This window comes from Podarcis filfolensis, assembly GCF_964270895.1.
Source record: "Podarcis filfolensis genome assembly, chromosome: 5".
Taxonomy (NCBI): Eukaryota; Metazoa; Chordata; class Lepidosauria; order Squamata; family Lacertidae; genus Podarcis; species Podarcis filfolensis.
Window position 1 is genome coordinate 56157946 of NC_139608.1, and position 23429 is coordinate 56181374.

The following is a 23429-nucleotide window of genomic DNA, read 5'->3' on the forward strand; positions in this document are numbered from 1 at the left end:
CACTTTCAATACCAAATACAAACTCTGCATTGTGGTATCGAAATTGTGTTATCAGTCCAGTTCTTCTTACCCCACTCCCCAAATTTCAAAAAAATGTTGAAACGCAATCTTGGCAATTACAGACAACTGCAGCGCAAAGAAAAACTAAAGTGGTAGCTAAACATTTTTAAATCCTTCTATATAGCACTGTTTTGCAAATAATAGTGTTTTAATGTCTAGAGTGAGTCATCTCCACTCCTATGAGCCCTGAATTACCAATGTATTTAATAAATACAGATATCATCAATCCTGACTCTACATATGTAGTTTTTTAGAAGTTCAATGAAAAAAACCCAGTGTTGTAATTTGGATCAATTTGGCAGTGGGGGTGGGTAGAGAAAGAGGGAAGAAGAATTTGAAATGCTTGTACACAACTATTTTCTTTTTGTATACAAGGAAATGTTAAGCTTTCTCTTAATCCGGAAAAGGCAAACTGATCTCCAAACCATGTTTCATGCTTTCAGACACTTATTCTGTATTGTAAACATATTAATTCAACACAGTTATACAATAAATAGAAGCAAGCATACTCCCACAGATGGACCAGGGCAGCAAACGATAGGGCTTTAACATGTCAGCATTATTACCATGTAAAGAGGGAGAACTATTTGGTTCATTTTGAATATAATTTTACTAGTTATCTAGAGCAATTTCTTCAACACAGGAAATGCAATGTCACAGCAAAAGAGATTGCTTGAACACATTTTGAATTAAACAACTGAAAGCATTTACCCTGAGGATGAGAAAAATATGTGATACTAGAAGAAAACTGAGATTGATGTGTTTCTAATTTATTCTTTTTCCCCCCCAAGCTCTTTCCAGTTGTCAAACATTTGAACAAACAGAGGGTAGCATTGGGGCAGGGGAAGTGGCAGTTTAAAACAGTGAGAAGGGGGTTCGGGAAGGCTCTGTTGTTGTTTACTTACTTACTTACTTACTTACTTACTTACCTACCTTACTATACTGCCCTTCAGCCAAGGGTCACAGGGCAGTATACAATATGAAAACATGGGTTAGCTAAGGTGTTGTATCTATCTCTGCTATTTCTCCTTGTTGAAACCAATTTGCTTTCTTAAAAAAAAGCACCCCTCCGATATCCCTCCATCCCTGTTACTCAGACTTATGCCATTGCTCACTGCCCCCCTTTCAGTGTCCATATCTTCTTAGTGCACTTAAACTTCTCCCTTTTCTATTCCTCAGCTGCCTCATTTGAGACAGATAATGCATGCACAGCCCTCAATATCCCACAGTACATTCACACAATAGGTTTCCAGTGCTAATTAGCTGGAGAGATAAATATAAGCATGCCTTGTGCCCAGATAAGTATCCTATAGCCTTGGCCACTTTAGTACCACTGCTACATCTCACTCTAAAACTTAATCAAGATTAAGGTAAAGGTAAAGGACCCCTGACAGTTAAGTCCAGTCGCAGACGGCTCTGGGGTTGCGGTGCTCATCTCACTCTAGACACTCTAGACGAGGGAGCCGGCGTTTGTCCACAGACAGTTTTTCCGGGTCAAGTGGCCAGCATGACTAAGCTGCTTCTGGTGAAACCAGAGCAGCACACGGAAACGCAGTTTACCTTCCCAACGGAAGCGTACTTATTTATCTACCGTAGATTCCAGCATATAAGACGACTTTTTAACCCTGGAAAAGAGGTTAAAAAGTTGGGGGTCGTCTTATACGCCAGATATGGCTGCAGTGGGCGGCAGACTCTGCTCTGTGCCGGGAGGAAGCTGCCCAGCAATGCTAAGCCGGCTTAACTGGACAGCTTCCTCCCGGCGCGGAGCCCGCCTCCCACTGCTGCTGCCCAGCGAAGCTGCCAAAGCGTATAAGATGACCCCCCAAATTGGCAGCTGCCAATTTGGGGGGTTGTCTTATACGCCCAGTCGCCTAATACGCCAGAATCTACGGTACTTGCACTTTTTGGGCGTGCTTTCGAACTGCTAGGTTGGCAGGAGCTGGGACCAAGCAACGGGAGCTCACCCCGTTGCGGGGATTTGAACCACCAATCTTCTGATCGGCAAGCCCAAGAGGCTCAGTGGTTTAGACCACAGCGCCACCCGCTGACCTTTAACTTTAGGCAACTTGAAATGCATGCACCTTACTTATTAAAAGTGACAAGTTCTAATAGAAGCTAAAATGAACACACAGACACACTGTGCTGGAAAGGCAACAAAAACATGAACATATTCTAAAGAGCTATGCTGATAACACAAAAGCTTTGTTATAGTTACTACCACCTGTTGTCTTTTGTCATCTGACTTATAATAAAAGCTATTACTGGTAAATTGAAAAATAAGCAATTAGGTAAGAGTGCTTATAATTATTTCTCTCTGGCCCATAGCAAAAATGCAGCATGCCTCATAAATAATTTTGGGAGAGTTTTCGTACAAAGCATAGAAATAAAAAGATAAATTACAAATTTATATTTTTTTATTCTGTGAAGCTGTTTTGGTTTCGGTTCACTACTCTGAAAGGAGACAACAAAGAAAACATTAAATGATGATATTTCATTACAAGGCTAAGTAGTGGCTTCTCTTTAATAAATTCTCATAATTTCTTGAAACAAGAATAACAACAATAAATAACAACAATAGAAAGGGACTTGGTACTTACCATAACAATACCTCCAGACTGCTCTGCAGTACACATGCTCATTATAGGTGCCATACCAATGGTAGTACCTTGGAAATAAGCTCCACTGATGGAAGAAAAGAAAGTGTGTGTTTTTTAAAAACCACATTCAACTTTAGAAGGCAGGCTTAGCCCACATTCAATGGTAACCTCTTTATTTTACTAAATATAATCCAAAACCAATAATAAGGGCTTTGCTGCTATCTCCTTTAGTGCAGTAAGGACCTATATTCTCTCAGAAAGGAATTAGCCACCCCTGAGTCAATTGTCTCCTGCCCAGCCCTGGCCAATTTCAATAGTCAAGAAGGGCATGAATCCAGGACAGAAGTGGAAGGCCTCCAAGCTGTTTCTCAAGACTGCACAAGGTGAAAAATATCCATAGTGACATGACTAGATGACATCCTATCTGCATCCATCTCTCTGTCAAAGGTCAGCATGAATACAAGAGACATTATTCACAAATGAAACAGCAAGCCTTCAAGGGCTCTAAGTTTTGAACTCCACAGCCTCCAGAAAAAAGCACCTGCTTGACACTGTGCGGTAAGGAAGTGAGATTCTTTGATACTATCACCACCACAGAGGAAGTCAGCAGAAGGATTGTCACCTGTGTTTGGTCACATTTATTATGACTCTTCTGTTATTTTGTTCTCTAGTAGGCCACACAGTCATTTTATCACCCTCAACTCCTCAGGAGCCCATACCAAGGAGCCACTGTGGCCCATCAACTGGAGTGAGGAAGTTTGGGAGCAATCTGGAGTGTGGGAACAGTCTGGAATTTCTAGAATTTTGTAACACTTTTTTATTTTTTTTAGAGTAAGAAACCTTTGCTCAGTGTGCAGTTCTTGCATCCATGGACATACCTCACTAGTTGTGCATTGTCATGGGGTTTACGAGGTAGAAGTTTCAACTTTCGCCAGTCCAAAAACTCATGAAGGCTGGTGAAGGGGTCTTGGGTTATTGCGCACTTATCCATGTCATTCCAGACTTCCACTCCAACCAAGGCTATTCGTATATTTAGTGGCCTATAGAACTGATGAAACAGCCAAATTAACATGCTAGATTTTTATTTGTAATTTTATTTCAAATTAGAAAGTAGAATATGGCTGTATAAACAGCTTACACGATGGAGGCCTGGAATGGACAACATTTTACATGCAGTGAAGAAGGAAGTTAGATCATGCTCTCTGGTTGCACCTGTTCTGCTTCTAACACCCCAGGATGGTCAGGCATGGGTGAAACGTTTATATGTAGATGTATAAAATGCAATGAACATATCTAACTTCATAGATGACAACTGGATTATAAGTGGGTCAGCGATTGCGCTGCAGGTCTATGTGAGTTGTACTTCAACAAAAATATGCCCTGAATCCCTGAAATAAGGATGGAACTCTCAACAGTGAGATTGCTTAGCCTAGCAGACATTTGAGATCTGACAGGTGACTTGTAGTTGTAAGCTTCTTCACTATTGAAGTGTATCTAATTAATTAATAGTCATTATACAGGTGCCTCCCCACTTATGCGTGTTCCATTTGCACATGACTGCGTACACACGTGGTGCCGGGAAGTGATTAAATAATTCAATTCAACTCCGGAAATGGTGGGAGAGAGCAGGAGTGTCCTCCTTGGATCACAAGGAGACTCTCCCCAGAGCTCAATGAGGACATCAGTTCCAAAGAGACCAGAGGTGCACTGGGGCTTTGTATACGCTGCTCCGCCTCCTTGCCTTACAGTTGGTGTGCGGGGTTGCACAGCAGCAGCAGCTTTCTCACGCATACTCCAGCCTCCTGCCAGCCACAGAACTTCAATTTTAGTTGTGGATATTTTTGAATATAGATTTCTTAGTATGGAGTGAAGAGAGAGCATCAGAGAGGGTGTCTAAAGGATGTTTAGAGATGCTCCCCACTTTATACAATTTTACTTATGTGGGGGGGGGGCCTGGAACGTGACTCATGCATAAGTGGGGAGTCACCTGTGTTTCCCCTTTCCACACACATTTTCTCAATGGGGAATGACTTCAGTAAGAGCAGGTTTGCTATTGTTAGAAAGTAGACTACTTCACAGCAACAGAAAGCATCATTGTCCTTTTAAAAAACTGTTGAATAGTGCAAAAGATGGACGAAGGACACAGCTCTGTTGGATTCACAGCTCTTTATTGCAGCAGTTAGAACAGCTCCTGGAATCAGACTGACTACAACCTAGCTAGCTGCTTTATATAATACTAATTAACTTGAAACAGTAACAACTCACAACTAGCTAACCAATCAGGAGTGACAGTTTTCAATCCTTCATTTACATACTGGTGGCCCTGAGTGAGAACTGCCACTAATCTTAATGCATAACACAAACGTTACCTTATCAACATAGTTGGCAATTTCTATCAGCCTCAGCTTCACTTTCTCCACGTCTTTGCCCTGTCTCTGAAACTACAAAAAGTAGTAACAAAGAACCATCAACATTTGTATTATACTCATTATTCTGCAGACATTATTTGCATTCTCCAAGAAGGCATTAACTGACATATGGGTTTTACATACAATATGGGCCCATAGTAAGCTCCTTTTGCCGACAGTAGAACCCACGTATGTGTTAAAACAAGCAAACATTGTGTGAAGGGGTGTGGTTTTTCAAACAACAAAAAAGGGCTTCTCATCCTGCTCCCACACAGCTGACTCACTGGGATCCATCTTATTGTGCAAAGAAAAAGGCTCTCATTTTAGCTGTCTCTCTGCCATAGGAAGAAAGCAATTCTGCTGTTTAAGCAGAGGTGTTGAAGAGGCAACGTCTGTCATTCTGAATGAGGGAAAATGCAAATTGGAAAACATTTCAATACGAGGTTTTTCATTTTTGGTTGCACTTCAGAAAGTTGAGATACTTTCAACCATCTGTCTTGTGTATTTGTTTTGAAGCTCTTTTGCAAATGCTCAGCAATTTATGCAGCCTTGCTTAATTCAGTAACCGGCAAACTGTATCTAAAGAACCTACACCACAGAATTGGTATTATTAATGCAAGCCAATCATAGTCTTAGTTCTGTTGGGTGAAAATTAAATAATGCAATGTAGCTCCAAGCATTCAAGAATTATGTTTCCTGAATCCATGCACATTTCATTAGTATGAATTAGCAAATTTAGGGATAGGGATTTTTCTCTCCCCCCCCCCCCACTTCTTGCTTTGAGATACCTGCAAAGAGGCTTAACTATTTGTAACACCTTAGCATGCGTTGCAAATCAGTGTGGAGACTTGGCAGAAACTGGAATTCTTTACGTACTTTTTAGTTAGAGAGACAGCATTATACATTATATTATATTTAGGATGCCCTTATATATTTTAATGTGAATCTAATTAATTAGCACTTCCCACACAAATATGTGGAAGTATAGCTATCCTTTGAAATTCACTTCTCTGAATTTTGTGATGCAGTTCTCTAACCCAAAAACGTAGATAAAAAGGATTTATTTTGGAAAAGTGTGCACAGATATGTACACATTTGTGAAAAGAACATCAAAAATGCATTATGTTGGGGAAAATTTGGTTGAAAATGATGCAGATGGTTGGAGAAATGCAAACAAAAATAAATACACTTTTTCATGCTGTACTTAAAATTTAAAAAGGAGAGAATCTGATAAACTAAGATAGGCAGATTCGTTCATCTGTGTATGATACACATCAAACTTTGCAACCCTTGGATCGGGTTGCACCTTGTTTCACTTGGGTAGCTCACTGGTACACTACTGTTCACTTAATGCAATATAATGTATATACAAAAGCCCACAAATATGGTTTCTAGGCTGTCAGCCGTGACTAGAAATTTAATGCTAACAGCCAGCAAAGATGACCATACCAAGCTCTATCTAGCCTAATGCTGCCTACTGTCATTGTCGCAGAGTCTCCATGGTTTCAGGCCATCGATGAGATGTCAAGAACTGAACTTGGGACCTTATAAATGCAATGCCTCCATTCTTGCACTTAGCTATGCCCCCCCCCCCCTTTCTGGTAGAAACCACAGCACAATAAAAAAAACCAAAACCCAACACTTTTAAAACATGTAGGCAGAGAGTGGATCACTGCATTTACCGTTAATAGGTTAGTCCACCACACTAATTTAAAGAAGTATTTTCATTTTATCAGTTTTTTTAATATCATAGATATAAATGAAGCAACAATATGAGGAAAGTGAAGTATTTATCTGATTCCTTCTCTCAAATAAAATGAATTTCCAAGGCATATCATTCCACTAGTTTTATACAACCCCCTTGCAAATATATTTCTTCACATTTTTAACTTTAGAAGTTGTGTACCTCTCGATTATCAGCCACAATAATGAGTTCCACATACTTGGTAGATTTCAGGGCTTCCCTCTTGTGCTACCAAAACAAAGATATTTGTTTATTTATTTATCAGATTAGGGCAGATAAAAAGCAGCCAGTTAAAAACATAATTAAACTAAAATACAAGTTAAAACACAGAGCAAAGAGATCAGATTAATGCTATTAGTAATCCAAGGACACCTAGGTCTCTAGATATCTATTTCTATAACAGTGGTATGTTATAAAACAATTTAAATATCACTAACAGTATTTACTTCATTTGCGTGTGTGTGTGTGTGTAAAAAAACTATGGCTAAACCATAGTTAGCAATAATGTCACAACCGACCAAGTTTTAGTACAGATGAGGTTCTTGGGTGGACTTCCATCTACGTTCTGACCAGACCAGTCCCAGAGCTCCTTAGCTTCAACAAGGTTGTTGGACAATGTCCTGGGCCCACCATATTTCAATATTCCCATGCAATGTGATAAAAGTGCAACATTCTTCAATATTAGCATACAGTGTACAGTGGACTGGCATGATGGTCACTTCAGTCATAACACATTTTAAACACATGGATACACTTTGCCTCTCCTGTTGTTTGTATTCACATGTAAATTGCAAACATAATGAAGTTTACGCCATGGATCATCTAGTAAGGACCACCAACATAGATTTGCTTATTTTCATGCTATGTTCATACACATCTACAGGTACTAAAATTGAAATATAATTTTGAGGCAAGAAACTAAGGGGTCAGAAGTGATGCACACCTTAAATCAGGGGTAGGCAGATTTAGGATTATTAGATCTACGTTACTTTTTACTAAAACCCTGAGGTCCACTGACCTAAGCCTGGAGCAAAGATATTAAACAATAGAATTTGAAGCCTAAGAACTGAATGGAGTTCATGGTTCTTCCACACAAAAATCCACTCTTGGTTACCCCAATAATACTTCATTTCAGTAATATAATTTAGGACGGTGTGTGTGTGTGTGTGTGTGTGTGTGTGTGTATGTCATTTTGTAGCTGCTACCGTAAAATATTGGGAGTCTGAAATATTTGCTGAGATGGTGCAATCCATGTATCAGTAGATTCAATCTAACCTCCTGCACATCCCTCCTTTAAATAACTGAATCAAGAAATGCACAAACACATTACACATTCTTCATTGTACCCCAGAACAGGGTACTTGAACATGAAAAAATACATTGAGATTAAAAAATGAAGGGTAGATCAAGACGGTGGAAGAAGACTGGAAGGAATTTAAAGTTTATCTTAAGAATTGTTGTAAAATTAATGAATGTTAAAATGTCTTGGGTAATGTAAAATAGAATTGCAGTGACAAACAATTGGATATGGAAAAAAAGAGTTAAAGAATGAGCTATAAGAAGTTGAAATTAGGGGTTGCTGGATTGATTTAAAACAGGGATGCAGAAAGGGGAGGTATGGGGAAGTCGCTGAAAGAAGGTTTTATGAAAGAAAGATCAAGAAATGATACGTGTTTATATGTTTGTTTGTTTATGTATTGTGTCGTATTGTCTTTTAATATGTGTTGAAAAATCAATAAAAAATTTATAAAAAAAAAATAAAAATGAAGGGTAGATCAGCCTTAGAACAGCGGGGAAGTATATATAATATAAATATACATAAGTAACTTTGTATTAATGTAGCATTTTTACATGTAACTGGTTTTTGGTTGTAATATTTGGTTTAAGTCGTCTGCTGTTGCTTCTGTTTTCTGCATAGCACTTAGAGATATTTTTAATATACTGATACAATAATCAAGGCAAAGTACAGTCGTACCTTGATTGTCAAACGGAATCCGTTCTGGAAGTCCGTTCGACTTCTGAAAATGTTCAGCAAGCAAGGCGTGGCTTCCGATTGGCTGCAGGAGCTACCTGCACTCAATCGGAAGCCACGGAAGACGTTCGGCTTCCAAAGAATGTTTGGAAACCGGAACACTCACGTTCGAGTCGCAAGGCGTTCAAGATCCAAGATACAACCATATTAAATGTTCTGACTCTACTAATAGGCAGTAACCTTTTTGTCTCTGAAGGGCTATATAGGGCAGTGGGAAGCGGAGGGTCATGTACCAGTAGGTTTGAGCAGCAATCTTTTTTCTGCTGCTCCACTGACTGCTAATCACTTGGTTAGTGGAGACGTATGGGTGGGGCACTCTGGGGTTTGGTGGACTGCACAGAGAATCACCGTGGGTCACAGGTTGCTCATATGTGGTGCCAGGATGCTCCATGCCAAGTAAGCTCGTCAGCACTATTTTCTAAGTTTGGCAAAAGTTTGGAGTGGGGGGGGTGAAGCATCAAATTTGATCTAGCTGTCTTTGGCTTATCATATTAAATAATTGTGGACTGTACAGAATCTAAGAAAATGGCTTCCAGTTTAATGAACTTTAACCCAAATCTAGAAATTTCAAATTCTAGATTCCTGAAAGAGACTGAAACAGTCTGAACCTGGAGTTTCCAGCAGGATTTAATAAGGAAGTTTATTTGTTCATTGATGGAACACTCTTTGTGAAACAGTTCATTTATCAGTGTCGATGTCTTGCCAAAATATGAGCATGTGTGTCTCATGACAAGAGTACAAAATATACAGAAGCTCTTTCATTTTTAAATGTGAAATTCCTGAGTCTGCAATCTGTTGCAGTAATATTGGTCAGAATACTCCTACTTTTGTGTGCCCATCAATCTACCACAAAGGGGGGGGGAGTGTATTTGGTGACTTTTGGAGTGGGGCAACTTAGCATTCCAAATGGGGAGGCCAAGGATTCTCTTGCCCTGCTTTAAACACAAAAATGATTTGCTGCCATGTAATATGGCAGAAGTGCTGCTTCAGGAGCCCATTGGAATGTTTTTCTGCTTTTAAAGTGACGAAGTTGGAATGATGCTAAATTTATGACATAGCATCACTCTCAGGAGTATTCTTGGGGGGGAAGGAAGCTGCCCTCATTGACCTCTCCTTCTACCTCTTCTTGTGCACAGGGCTTAGTTGATGATTTCCCCTTCTAATCAAGCCATTGTTTAGCAAGCCTTCCAAGCTAGTTCACTAAAGGTAGAAGACGTAAAATATTCCTGCTTGGCTGAAAAGGTTCACAGCACTGATATTTTGAGATACACTCAAGATTCATCTTCACAAACAGCACAAACAGCCAAATGAGCAGCATTTTCATGCTCCAAAGAATTTGAACTACCTCAAAATAAAAACAAATGGGACAAAAGAGCTCTTGGAGATATGATGTAAGCTCCTGAACTTCTTATGTCTGATTAACATTATTAATCTGCTCCATGACTTGTCTGGAGGATGCGTTTCTTAGACAGACCATTTGTTTCTAAAATACACCTAATTATCACTTCTCTCTGGTTGCACAGCACAGCTTTCATAGTGCAATCAACTCCTCATTCATCCAAGACCGTAATTTTTTTAAAACAACAACAACACAAACACAAAATAATTAAGCAAAATAACATATTTACAAACTATGTAAATGCAAAGGGGGAAGAAACAGTTTAGAGTCCTTGTTTCACCACACATTATTTCACAGTCTCTGCAGGATTCTTTTTATTTAATCTAGTGTCAAAACAGATAAGCAAGAACCCTAAAGTAGCTTCAGAGAAGCTTATTCCGTGGTGGCTGAAAGCACATGGAGATGTAATTGCTGGCACTTCCAACCACATGTCTTTGCACGCTACCACATCCTGAGATTTCTGAGGAAAGCTGTGAGGAAAGGAACCTAATGCTGAGTTTTAAAAGTGGCTGAAATCTGTAAATGATCATCTCTTCATGTAATAAGATTTTAAAATGGCCACTACATACTTCCTGAAGTTCTATTTCCACCAGATCTGAAGCAAATAGGGATTATCGTTTTAGGAAGAAAAAAACCACCACTTTCCCAAGTCTTTAAACAAGTTATGGAGTTTATCTGCAGCCTTGATGAAAATTGCCTTTGATTTGTTTTGTCTCATGTGTTAGGATTTATTCTGGAGTGAACTGCTCTGTTACAGTGAAGTCTGCTTGGAGAAAGTGCTTTTCATACAAAGGAGCTTAATAACTGGAAACAAAGGACGTGTGTGCAGATCAAATATCCCTATTAATGTGAATAGGAATGTGTTGTGAGCTCCACACAGGTATCTGAGTGCATCTTAGATATCTAGACCAGAACACATACTTGTCTGTTAACTTGCTTCCCTGTAACTTATACAGTATATGTACAAGGCCGGAGATTTATTTATTTATTTATTTAAAAAACCCATTTAAATCCCTTTTAGATCATTTATCTTAAAGCTGAATTGAAACACTTTTGAAACATACCGGTACTTATCGAAAGATATTTGGAGAAATATATTAAAAATAAAACCCCCCATTTTAAACAGCAGCTATTTCCTTTTTATTAAGGTGACCTAATTACTGCATACAGTATTTGTATGTGGGGGGAAACTTTTCCTCTTGGGAACATATTCAGTACAGAATCTATATGAATGGAACATTAAGTATATAAGGCTGAATTCAGACTTCACCTTCACCAAATGGGAAAGGTTTTTTCTGCCTATGGAAGGCTACTGTTTAGCAGAGGGATCCCACTAACTGAGGGAACTTCAGCTGATTTTCAACTGCACTACCTCTGTCTCCCAAACATCCAGAACAGTCTGGGATGTGGTGCTGAGGTCTGCAGGCAAAAAAGGGCTTCTCATCTTCTGCTGGTGGAAGTTTGAATCCAACCCATATGTGTAGTATGTTGGCATAGAATCTGTCACAGCCTTGAAGATCACATATGTTTATACAGTACGTTGCTCATGGCTCCCTCACTTTTATAAATTATTTTGCGAGACAGGTTATTCTGATATGGAACTCTATCTCTATCTATTTATAGATGAGCTGTTCTAGTATTAATGAACTGAAACAGTCTACACATCCATTGTATAGCTGCAGCACATACAATGGTAAAATGGATTTTAGAAGCATGCGGTAAGGAGCAATAATATTTGGAAATGTACCTTTTAATGCTAATAAAATGCAAATGTATTTGTTCCATCACATAAATAATACCCCTTGATGTTGGGCAAGGCTGGTGTACCTAATTTGAACTTAATAAAAATGATAAGTGGGTTACATAGCCAATGTGCCTTATGCACTACAATACTTCTCATGCAATAAGTACTTTAGACAGATTCTGCTACCACGTTATTCCCTGACCCTCTCTTTAATGCTTACTTAATGCATATATAAATCTGTGGTCTTATTTGCTGTATCTGCCAAAACCTCTTCCCATTTCATTACACAGTATATAGCTCCCATTATCTTGATATGCATTTTTATTCAAGTGATACACCAATGGGGAAAATGTTTGAGACCCTATACTTTAACAGTGTAACTGACTGGGGCATTTATAATTTTTCAACAGCAGAATCTTCCATAATAGTCTTTAGTCATTGGGAAACTCTTTTCCTAAAATTGGAGTTTGTTATTAGAATAGTAACAGAAATGAGGCCACCAGCAGCACTTGTTGATCTGCTAGCTATCAGAAAGTATTATAACAAACTACGGACGGCAACCTATTTCTGTAAAGCAGAGATAGGCAGCTTATGGCCCTACAGATGCTGCTGGATTGCAGCTCCCATCATTCCTGACCATTGGGCATGCTGACCGGGGTTGACAGGAGTTGGAAGCCCAACCATATCCAGAGGGCTACAGGACCCCCATCCTTGCCACAAAGCGTTTAGTCATTAAACATTATGCAGTCATATTTAACCTTTGGCTGACAAAAGATGCTGCTTAGAAACTCAAGTGGCTTGAATAGTTAATGAGGAAGATTCACAAAATGGAAAAATAAACAGTGGATGCGAACCTTTTCCCGGCAATAGCACAATGTACAAAGTAATCCAGCTTTCCCCAATATTCTCTACTTTTGCCATGTATTGCTGCAATATGCTTCAAAACAGACTTTACCCCAAGATATGGAGACGTAATGTCAGATCTGCCTAGATTTGGTTCTTTAAAACCATGAAGGAGAAAAGTACAATTTCCACCTACCCTGCTAGCAAATTTCTGGATAAATTGCGTAGTATCCTCCGGAGTGATGCCTGAGATGTTGAGATGATGACCACAAGAACCCAGAGCTAATTTTAAGTCCCTTGCTTGGTAGATTATATGTTCATTTGTAGCACCTTCCAGTGGCTCCAAAATATAGGCATTATCCTCAAACAAAATAAGTCCCCTGTAGTATAAAACAAATAAATGATGCATTCCTTTATAGTGCTATGTTGTACGCTTGGTTTGCAACAAAGTGACAGATTTTCAATAAGTATGAAAGAATAGCATATGTTTAGATCAAACCCCAATGGGGCACAAACTATAAATTCTGCATACTGTAATCTTGGCATACAGTTCACTACAATGAATATATTGTTTCTCTCTGCCTAAACCCTGCAGCCCAGTGCCAAACTGCATTTGCATTTTATAGCAATGCATGAACATTCTTCTTCCCAGAGAGATGACGTCATCTGGCACAGGGCTGGTGCTCAGCAACTTTCTGATATTTTGAATTATTATGACTTTACTAAATTATATTAATTGTATTAATGAATTTATTCTTGTTTGCTTTATTTATATGTTACTGTATTTGATATTATAGTGTTTGCAACTACAGTGGTATACCTTGGGTTAAGTACTTAATTCGTTCCGGAGGTCCGTAGTTAACCTGAAACTGTTCTTAACCTGAAGCACCACTTTAGCTAATGGGGCCTCCTGCTGCCACTGCGCCACCGGAGCACGATATCTGTTCTCATCCTGATGCAAAGTTCTTAACCTGAAGCACTATTTCAGGGTTAGCGGAGTCTGTAACCTGAAGCGTATGTAATCCGAGGTACCACTGTATAATATCTATAGATACATTATATAAATAAAATATAGATATAGATATTATCACAACTATGGTGATTATTGTGAGCTGCTTTCAGCTCAACACTTGTTGGAAAAGTGGAATATAAATATCAAATCGATATCAAGTGACCATTGCTCAAGCCTTTGCAGTGTACTTGTTCTGGAAAACTCCAAAGAAAAATTAACAAACAGAAACAACAGTCTTTAAACTCTAGTATGGGCATTCAACATGCCAAAGGGTATGGCTATCAGCAAATACCAATGAAAACAAAATTAAACAAGGAAACAGGATCAATTTAAAAGAACTTTTTTTTAAATCAGTTAATAAGACCAAATTGGTTTGTTGAGAATGGTGAGAGGGTGCATGAAGAATTCAGCACATATTGTTAAGAGTCTTGTAATTACTCCACTATGTGTTCAGCTCAATGCTCGATCAATGATCACTGTGCCAAAAGCACACACCATTTTAAGCAGCTTTGTAACATCATTGTCATCCCACATTTAAGAGTAGAAATTCTTCCAAGACAGCTTACAAGGAAAATAAAAAAGGCATTAATAAAATCACATTGAAACGACACCATAAAATTAATGAGTCTTCAGGATTCTTCCCAAGTGCAGCCGGTCTTGTGGGTGGGAAGTTGGGTGGGAACAATCCCAATGGAATAGACTGAAGTCTTCTCTTCTTTGCCTACTTGACTCACTCTCCTTCCTTCACACAGGTTGGAGGGGAGACAGAGAACCCAGGTAGAGCAGGCTTTGAGAGCTGGCTCTGAGATCTTTGAGTGCCTACCTGCTTGCCTGGTGCTCCTGTTCCTTCCCCTTTGTATGTAATGACTTGCAAATTGGATATGTGAACCAAAACAGGACTGTGTCACCACATGCCCTCCCTGCATTGAGAACGTCCAGTCTACATTCTCACTATGTTCAATGAAGAATGAAATCAAGGAGCCATCCAAGAGAGAGCTCAAAGTACAATTGATGGTGTGGAAGCAAGAAGTCTGTTACTTGCTCCTCTTCAGCTCAAGACCGCTCTTCCACCAATGGGTATCAAACCCATTGCAGGGGCCAACACGCAATTTAATTCCTGACAATGAATGTGGATCACCTCCATGAGGGATAACATGAAAACTAGCTCAGTCTTTGTTGCAAAACTGGTATTGAGCTGGAGACGAAGATATCTCCATTTCGTCTAAGCACCTACCTCTCCAGTTTTCATAGTGCAATACAAATCACCTCTCTACACCACACCTGATTCTCCTTCTGCAAGATAGGGATAACACTTAGCTCTCTCAACAGGGTGTTACAAGGCTTAACTAGATCCTTTCAGAAAGCATCTTTAGGAATAAACAGCAATAATTCCTACTGCTTTTGAAAAGTGGCTGCACTCCGGCTTATGTAATTACTGCCAAAAGCTTTGAGCTGTATAAGAGATTCTTTAATTCCTGTATCCAAATAGCTATGAGCTACTGGTACTTAATACACAGTATTAGCTACTTCCCTAGGCAAAGAGAACTTTTCCTGTAAGACCCTGCTCCAGGGAAGCTGGGAGGGCACAGTCTTAAAAATTATGCCAAGCCTACAAGATGATCTAGAATCTTTTATGGGGTAATATAATGATCAGGTTTTACTTATCACATGCCAATCAACACAGCATTCCAATCAAAAATTGTTTCTAAACAACAATTTTCTTTCAAATACTCATCAATAAAATAAAATATTGGAAAGCTATAACATGTGCTATAATTGTCCTTAATTACCAGAGTTATTTTTTCATAGCGTTCCTTCCTTAATCATTGTCTCCGTTTTGTCCTTTTTTGAGGACATCAGATTAATAGGTGCCTAATGTGACTTGCTGGCATTGTGGGCTAGCAAGTAGGCAGATGACTTATTTTAAGCACACGTTGATATAATTGCTTTCCTATGAATACTAGGGCTGGAATCCTGCACTCCCTTACCTGGGAGTAAGTTCCATAGAACGAAGAGTAGGATTACTCACCCTCCCACAGAACAAACCTTGGAGTGATGTGGCCCTGATCTTAGTTGGTTAGAGTGTGGTGCTGGTAACACCAAGTTTGCAGGTTTGATCCCATAAGGGACAGCTGCATATTCCTGCATGCACCGGGTTGATCCTCAGGGTCCCTTCCAACACTATGATTCTATGATCCTCACTGTGGGAAAGTGCACATTTGCTCATTCTCACTAGTGAAACATGCCAATGATAGGATTGCATCACAATGCTGGTGCAAAGGTGCCAGTCATATCCTTTACCAGCACTGGATTCCTTAAGCTTGATCCTATATACCAGGCATCCCCAAACTCAGCCCTCCAGCTGTTTTTGGACTACAGCTCCCATCATCCCTAGCTAACAGGACCAGTGGTCAAGGATGGGAATTGTAGTCCCAAAACAGCTGGAGGGCCGAGTTTGGGGATGCCTGCTATATACTCTTACAGTGGAGTACTCAGAGGATAGGATGTAGTGGTGTTTTAAGTTACCCTCAATAAAGCTGAGAATGACACTGAAGATGGCTTATTCAGCAACATGTAAACATTCCTAGTCACTGTGCGTCCTGCAACATAAATGAGACTCTGCAAAGATACAACCAGCAGTGGCCAACAACTTCCCACAGCTGCTAGCTTTATGAGAAAGCTTAATTAAATAAATGTGGCACTCTTCTGGGGATTTCCCCCGCTCCCATGTTCATAGCCTTTATAATATCTAAATAATGTGCAAAATGTAGAAGTTTTTGTCTTAATTTTGTTGACAATATAAACTTAAAATAGCTCTGCTTTATTTAAGGTCAGAGAGAATTCTTGATTATTTCCTACTGAGGGCTTCAGTTCTCAGATTTATATTTTATTAGTAATGATAGGTTTTTAAAAGCTATCACATGTTCATCACACAGCAGCACTGAGTGCTAGATTGTCCCCCAAATAAGTTCTTTCTGTAACCACAGTTCATCCCTTCACAGCAGTAGGGAACTGGGGTGACATGGAAGGTTGCAATCCGATGCACACTTACCTGGAATTAAATCCCTAGAAGTAAATAGCTCAATGGGGCTTACATTCATTCTGAGTAGACACTGTTCGGCTTAACTTTCATGGTGTCAACTAAAGGTCAGTGGGCTTTCTGGTGCAGTATCTGCTTTGCATGTGGTTAAGTCTCAGGTTCAATCTCTGGCATCTCCAGGTAGCTTTGATAGACCTCTGTCTAAAACCCTGGAGAGCCGCAGCCAGGCAGGGTACGCAATACTGAGTGAGATGGCTCATTGGCCTGACTCAGTATAAAACATTGCTTCCTATGTTCACTTGTGCTATAAGGTATTTCCTCCATCCCATACCAAGAGACAAGATGGACAAGACTGTACAAAAAACTGCTGATTCAGCATAAAGGGGGGAAAGGGAAGTCAGACACTGTGAAGCTCACTTCTGTTCAATAGGTAGTAAAGAGTCAGGAAAGGATGAACTCTTCCTCTGACTCAGAAGACAAGGTCAATTACATTGTTTTACCACCAGCAATGAAATACCCATTTCAGAAGATAACTGCAGCAGCACAGGGTAGGGGAAACTGCCTGTTCTGCTCTCTGCCAAACCAGGGGTGGGAACCTTTTCCAGCTGTTTCCAAAGCTCTCCCATCCAGAACCATTTCGACAGGTGAACAAGACTGCCCACCTGCCAATAATCTGGCAAGGTTAGGTGTTCTCATGATTTAAGGTTGTCCCACTTACCTGAGTCCAGAACATGTACTCAAAGTTACTGCAGACTCGGCATAATCTTGGACATGACCATGGTAGTAGCAATGAGCCTAATTGAACAGAGAATAGTGAGGGGGGAATCAGTATCTATAGCTCAGCTCATTTCATAAGTAATGCTAAACCAAACTACAGTTAAGCATGAACAAACAAGCTGCAGCTCTTCAGAAGGAAAAAACAAGGTTGGTTCACTCTAGACAAACTATAAACTATAGTCACGGTTTGTTCTTGGCTTCTCTAGGTGAAACAAACTGTGAGCCCAGGTTCAGGAATACCAGCAGGCTTTCCTGGGCCTAGTATACTTAATAACTAGGGCTAGCTCTAGCTTTCTGGGGGCTCAGACTATCAGTGGGCCTCTTATCCCCAAACCACACACCCCTTCCTCAAGGCCCCCATTGTTGGTTGTTGTTGGTATCCATTTGTCTCAAGAGACATTGGAGTGTGCCTCCAGGGGTGAAGTAAAACCATTGAAGAATAAGAGCATCTGCTGCTGCTGAGACCGGCAACTTGTAACTGCTGATTCCTGTGTTACTTCTGCTGTGTGAGCAGCACTGAAGTGACTTTTCCAGGGCACAAGCCTGGGCAGTGTGCATGGAGGTCCTGGGCTGCCCAGACAACAAGACCCCCACCCCCTCGGCCTCACGGTTGTGCTCCAAAGGAAAGCAGACCAAAACATGTGGCATCAGCTTGGCGGCAGGAGTTGCCAGAAGGAGGTCCCACCCTACGGTTGCTACCTATCCCTAGAAAAGTGGGGTCATCCTTTTTCTTTTTTGGAAAAAAGTGTCCTCCCCCCGTATTCCAACTCCTCCTCCTCCACAAAACTGTGCAGGCAGAGGGTGGGTCCAGTGGGAGGAGGAGAATGAGAGTCGGAGTGGGAGTTTGTGAGGGAGAGTGATCACAGGACATGGGCAGAGGGTGGAACGAGGCTGGGAGGAGGAGTTTGAGAGAGAGAGTCTTTGCGTACAGAGGGTGGGGTGCAGGGAGTGAAAGAGGGAGTTTGCAGTGCATGAGCCTGCCATGATGGAGTGTCAGGTTTTGCGTGGGAAGGGGGGTGGCAGGTGGGTCGGGTTGCAGGGGCCTAGTCTGGTGCGGGAAAGAGTTTTTGTGCAAGCAGAAAGGGGGGGGGGTTTCCATGGGCAACCAGGAGATAAAGGAAATTTGTTTGTAGATTAGGGGAAAGATAATGACACCACTATCACCAATTCCTCACTGAGAGCATCCTTAAAAGAGCTGTCCGTCTTTGCATGCTGCAGTGTTTGGAGGGAAAGCTTTCCTAAGTTGGTTCCTTAGAAGGCTTAGTTGGTCATTCATGCTCAGTCATGGTTTGGTTTAGAATTAAATGTGAACCAGGTCAGTATGTGTGCTCTTATTGTTGACACACAAAACTTTATGTTCCTCTTAATGGAAAAGCCTTCTCTGAATTCAGGCTATTAAGGAAATAACCTGAAATAATCATTTTACCTGTTTGTATTTAATGCTGGATTAAAATGAGCTTATGCCAATAATGACACTGTGCCTCATTCAATAAAAGACAAAGATCAAACAAGTATTTAAAACATTTCTTTATGAGAAGCCTGCTCTTTTAATTATATTATTGGAAAACTATGATGGGAAGCATTTTGTAAAATTAAACAGCAGAGCAAATTACACTGTCATTCACCTTTAGGCTTTCACTGTAAGATGTAAATTGTCGTTAGTAATATGAGGGAGATCCATAAGACATAATTAAGCATACTGTGCAATGTAATAAAATAATTTCCTGGTTTTATAGCTCCAGAAGAAGAAAAAATCGCGTGAAAAGAAATTGGGAGGCTGAAAGCATTTTATTAAACTATGCTGACTTGGAAGTGGTGTGTTATTAAGAACAGGGATAACAGAGAACTGTATTTTCAGCAGCAACAACCCTGTTATGTTTTGTGGCTGGGTTATTGTATTTCTTTAATAAAACCAGCTGCTTACAAAGGACAACCACAACAAAAGATACATACTCAGTAAAGATGCACATTTGCTATTGTTGATGAAAGGTAATACCATATTTCCAATTATAGACCTGGCTGGAAAATAATGATTCTATTATGTCCAGCATTTCTTTTTCTTTTTCATTTCTCGCTCCTTTGAATACCATATGGAAGCCAAATGCCTCACTGTCAAAGGTTGCTATCTTATTAGTGCAAGGGAAAGTTATCACTCATATTTCAACCTGACAGTCATCTTACTTCGCCTCTTATTACTTGGTTCATTCACATCTAAGCTGCATTAATTAACCTTTTCAGTTTCAGGGCATGGTTTTCAATTACATAGTCTCAGACAGAAGGCTTCTAAAGACCACCTTGATTTTGCTGGTGAAAGCAATAACATGAAAAGATCAGGGTTGAGTTTTAATAGTTCAGGAGCATGAATTTTTGGCAAATTTGATTACACCATAAAGAAAATATTAGTTTAGCGCCAGAGTATTTCTTCTTTTCTTTTCTTTTCGATGGAAATGAAACTGTACACAGTGAGAAGGTTATAATGTGTTTGCAGCACACATGCATGGATAAAAACTCATGTTATAAATTAAATGGCAATCTCAAGATATGTCTAGATCTTTTAAAACCTGAACTAGAAAAACAAACAACAAATTTATTGTTAATAAAATGTAAAATAGCAAACTTTTAAAATGCATGGTTGATATCCAATGTAAGTCATATTCAGCTAGAGCAGACCCATTTAAATCAAAATATATAAGACTGTTTATTTAAATGGGGATATTTAGAGTATGACTAAAGTTGGATATCACCTTGTGGATATATAATTTATGTTAAAGGTTTTTATAAACTGCCCAGCTTATAAAATATTAAGGCAATGTAGAGAAAACAAAAAAAATAAATCTAAAATACACACCAGAGTAAAACTGTTAAAATAACAGCACAACACTAGAAAATAATCAGAGCACAGTAATTTAAAAATTCAATTAGCATGCATGTGAAAGAGCAGATTGTATGAGCATGCCTTATCTTAGCTGGTGATGGATTCCACATGAGAGGAGACTTATCTATCATCTATCTATCTATCTATCTATCTATCTATCTATCTATCTATCTATCATATATATACAAACAATGTTATGTTTTTAAAAATTATAAACCAGAGGCTTAAACTCAGTCCCCTTTAAGTGTCCATCTTCTCTCTGACAAGAGAAGACAGGAGATACAGTGAACACTAGAATCCAGGGAGAAGACACGATGATCTGAAGGGAAACAGGGTGGTATTAAAAATTCCCCAGTAAAACCTATATTTATGCTGTCATTAGTTTTGCACCAAGCTAGAGCACATCTATGACTGTCGAAAAACTGAGAGCTAATATTAAAACATACATGCATAATTTCTACTGTCATAGATGCTAAATCAAGGAATCAAGCCATGTAAGTTGTTCTTGCCAAAATAAGCCACTCTTCATTTTTGGCATTGATCATGCCAGGTAGGATGAAGTAAGGGATAGATCAATTAGACATCCTTGTTGATATCCAATAGTAGTGTCTGACTCACAAACCCCCAGATGTATTTTTATTTTATTCTTTTGTATATTTGGGGATCTAGATAATGAACAGCAATGATATATTTTCCTTAATTCAATGATCCAAGACCTTAAGTTGGGTGGTGATAGTGCCAGCTCCCATGCTAATTCCCACTGGTCCAAACAGCACAGTGGAGGAATTAGCATGGCCTGCACAAGGGAATAATGTACACATCATCCTCTCCACATATGCCATCCAAATATGTTAACGAACATGTTTAGTACTTGTATGTTTTGCTCTACTGGATAAAGAGCAGTTTGGGGGATTAATTTTATTCAGGAAAACAGTGGGGGGAAGAGTTATCCCATCTGCATGCACTGAGGCAGGCTTCCTTAAACTCGGCCCTCCAGATGTTTTTAGCCTACAACTCCCATGATCCCTAGCTAGCAGGACCAGTGGTCAGGGATGATGGGAATTGTAGTCTCCAAACATCTGGAGGGCCGAGTTTGAAGAAGCTTCCACTGAGGTCTCCTGATTGGGGCACCGGAGGGTGTTTAAGCTATTTTTAAAACCCTATAAGATGTATGATAATGGATTTCTCATCATCTTATCTACTTTCTAGGTGAAAACCATGCTTCACAAAAATCAGAATTAAAATCAAAAGTCAGCAGTATAGAACACTCTGGATGAAGCTTTACTTAGCAACACTTCCTTAATTCTGAGATTTTGCCATTTTGCAGAGGTAAAAATATCTAAAATTAGTAGCAGCTCACTTTCACTATTTGAAACTAGCAGTGAATATTTCACAAACTGTGGTGACAACATGCTTTATTTGCAGGAAAACGTATTTTTACAATAAATATATGTGTAAGCATTAAAATGTTGGGAGTGCAAGATACACTGCATTTTGGTATCAAAAAGGGTTTTACTGCAATATTTAAAAAACTGTTTTAACTGGTTAGTCTACCAGGGTATAAATTGCTGCTTCAATTGTTCACCTTAATGGCTAATTAAAAAAAACCTTTAAAAAACCTTATGGCTCCAATCTAAGACAAGAGGCGTCATGAACCTCCATTTACTACTGTCTTATCAAGGAACTTAACAAGATGTGTAATGCTTCTACTTCTACATCAAACATATACATTTTAAAAATGCAGTTAAGCTGGATCTAATCAGCAGATAAAAGTAAAATGTAGTAATCCAGACCAGCCATTGTACTGTTTTAATTAAGAAGGATCTTAATTTGAGTCAGCAGTGTGATGCAGCAACAACAAAAAAAGCTAATGCTATTCTAGAGTTGCTTGACAATGAAACCGACTCCCTCAGAAGGTGGTGGATTCTCCTTCCTTTGAGGTTTTTAAGCAAAGGAATGATGGTCATCTATCAAGGATGCTTGAGTTGAGATTCCTGCATTGCAGGGGATTAGACTAGATGACTTCCAAGTCTATAATTCTATGATTCTAAGTTTTAAATACAAGTGGGACAGGAAAATACAATTGCTCCAATGCATCTCTATATATTTATAGAAACAAAAGTATATAATCCCTTCTGAGGAAAGATCAGGTAAGATAGGGAACTTTTTCCAGTCCTTCTCTCCCCCCCCCCCCCCAAATAAGACCTACAGTGACGGAAAATTTTGTTTTGCTGGGCAGGTTGGGTAACTAAGTGTTTTCTTTTTCTTTTTCCTTGCTAGCAAATGAATGGCAGCTTCTGATTGGCCAGGGTTCCAGGAGAGGGAGTTTAAAAGATAGTTGAGTAGGTTGGGAGATAGGGAGTGAGAGGAGAGAGAGTTGGTTCTGGGTAGAAACATCCGCTCTGGGGAATATATCAAAAGCTAGAGAAATAAGTCTGAGCTTAGTGTGAAGGACAGTGTGTGGTGTCCTGTACAAGTAATTAGGCCAGGAATTAACAGTCTACTTAGGTCTCATTCCTGTCAGGAGGGGAGAGATTCTTCTACAAAAAGAGAAGGCTCCCAAACCAGTTAAGAGGGGTGTGGAGATCCCTTGGGTCTGTTTCTTGGAGTACCTCAGGAATAAGGGGTGTGCAACTGACAGGAAGTACCACCTTGTTTAAGAACCAAAGTATTAAGCAGCAACAGCTGTGCAACAGCTGAGAAAGAAGTGAAGTGAAATTACTGGAAATAAGCTGAGCATTTACCCTTTAGTCTAAAAACCTGTAAGATCTACCTGAAGTGAAGTAACTGAACATAAGCAACTGAAGTTTAAAAGAAGCTATGTTTTATTAGAAGTCCATAACATCAGTTAGATTTAGTATAAATACTATTAGGTGAACAGTTACCTGAAATAACATA

The 23429-nt window shown here is 39.5% G+C and overlaps 1 protein-coding gene across 5 annotated transcripts in view; it reads right to left on the minus strand.

The window, feature by feature from the left end:
• Nucleotides 1–23429, minus strand: part of ADAM12 (ADAM metallopeptidase domain 12) — a 186625-nt gene that overhangs the window by 56426 nt on the left and 106770 nt on the right. For all 5 annotated transcript variants that reach the window (XM_083616864.1, XM_083616862.1, XM_083616863.1 and 2 more), the window contains 6 exons: nt 17598–17674; nt 13024–13207; nt 6972–7037; nt 5027–5098; nt 3536–3705; nt 2658–2742 (listed from right to left, as the gene is read on the minus strand). In XM_083616864.1, coding sequence (XP_083472990.1) covers nt 2658–2742; nt 3536–3705; nt 5027–5098; nt 6972–7037; nt 13024–13207; nt 17598–17674 — 654 coding nt within the window. The remainder of the gene's footprint in view (nt 1–2657; nt 2743–3535; nt 3706–5026; nt 5099–6971; nt 7038–13023; nt 13208–17597; nt 17675–23429) is intronic.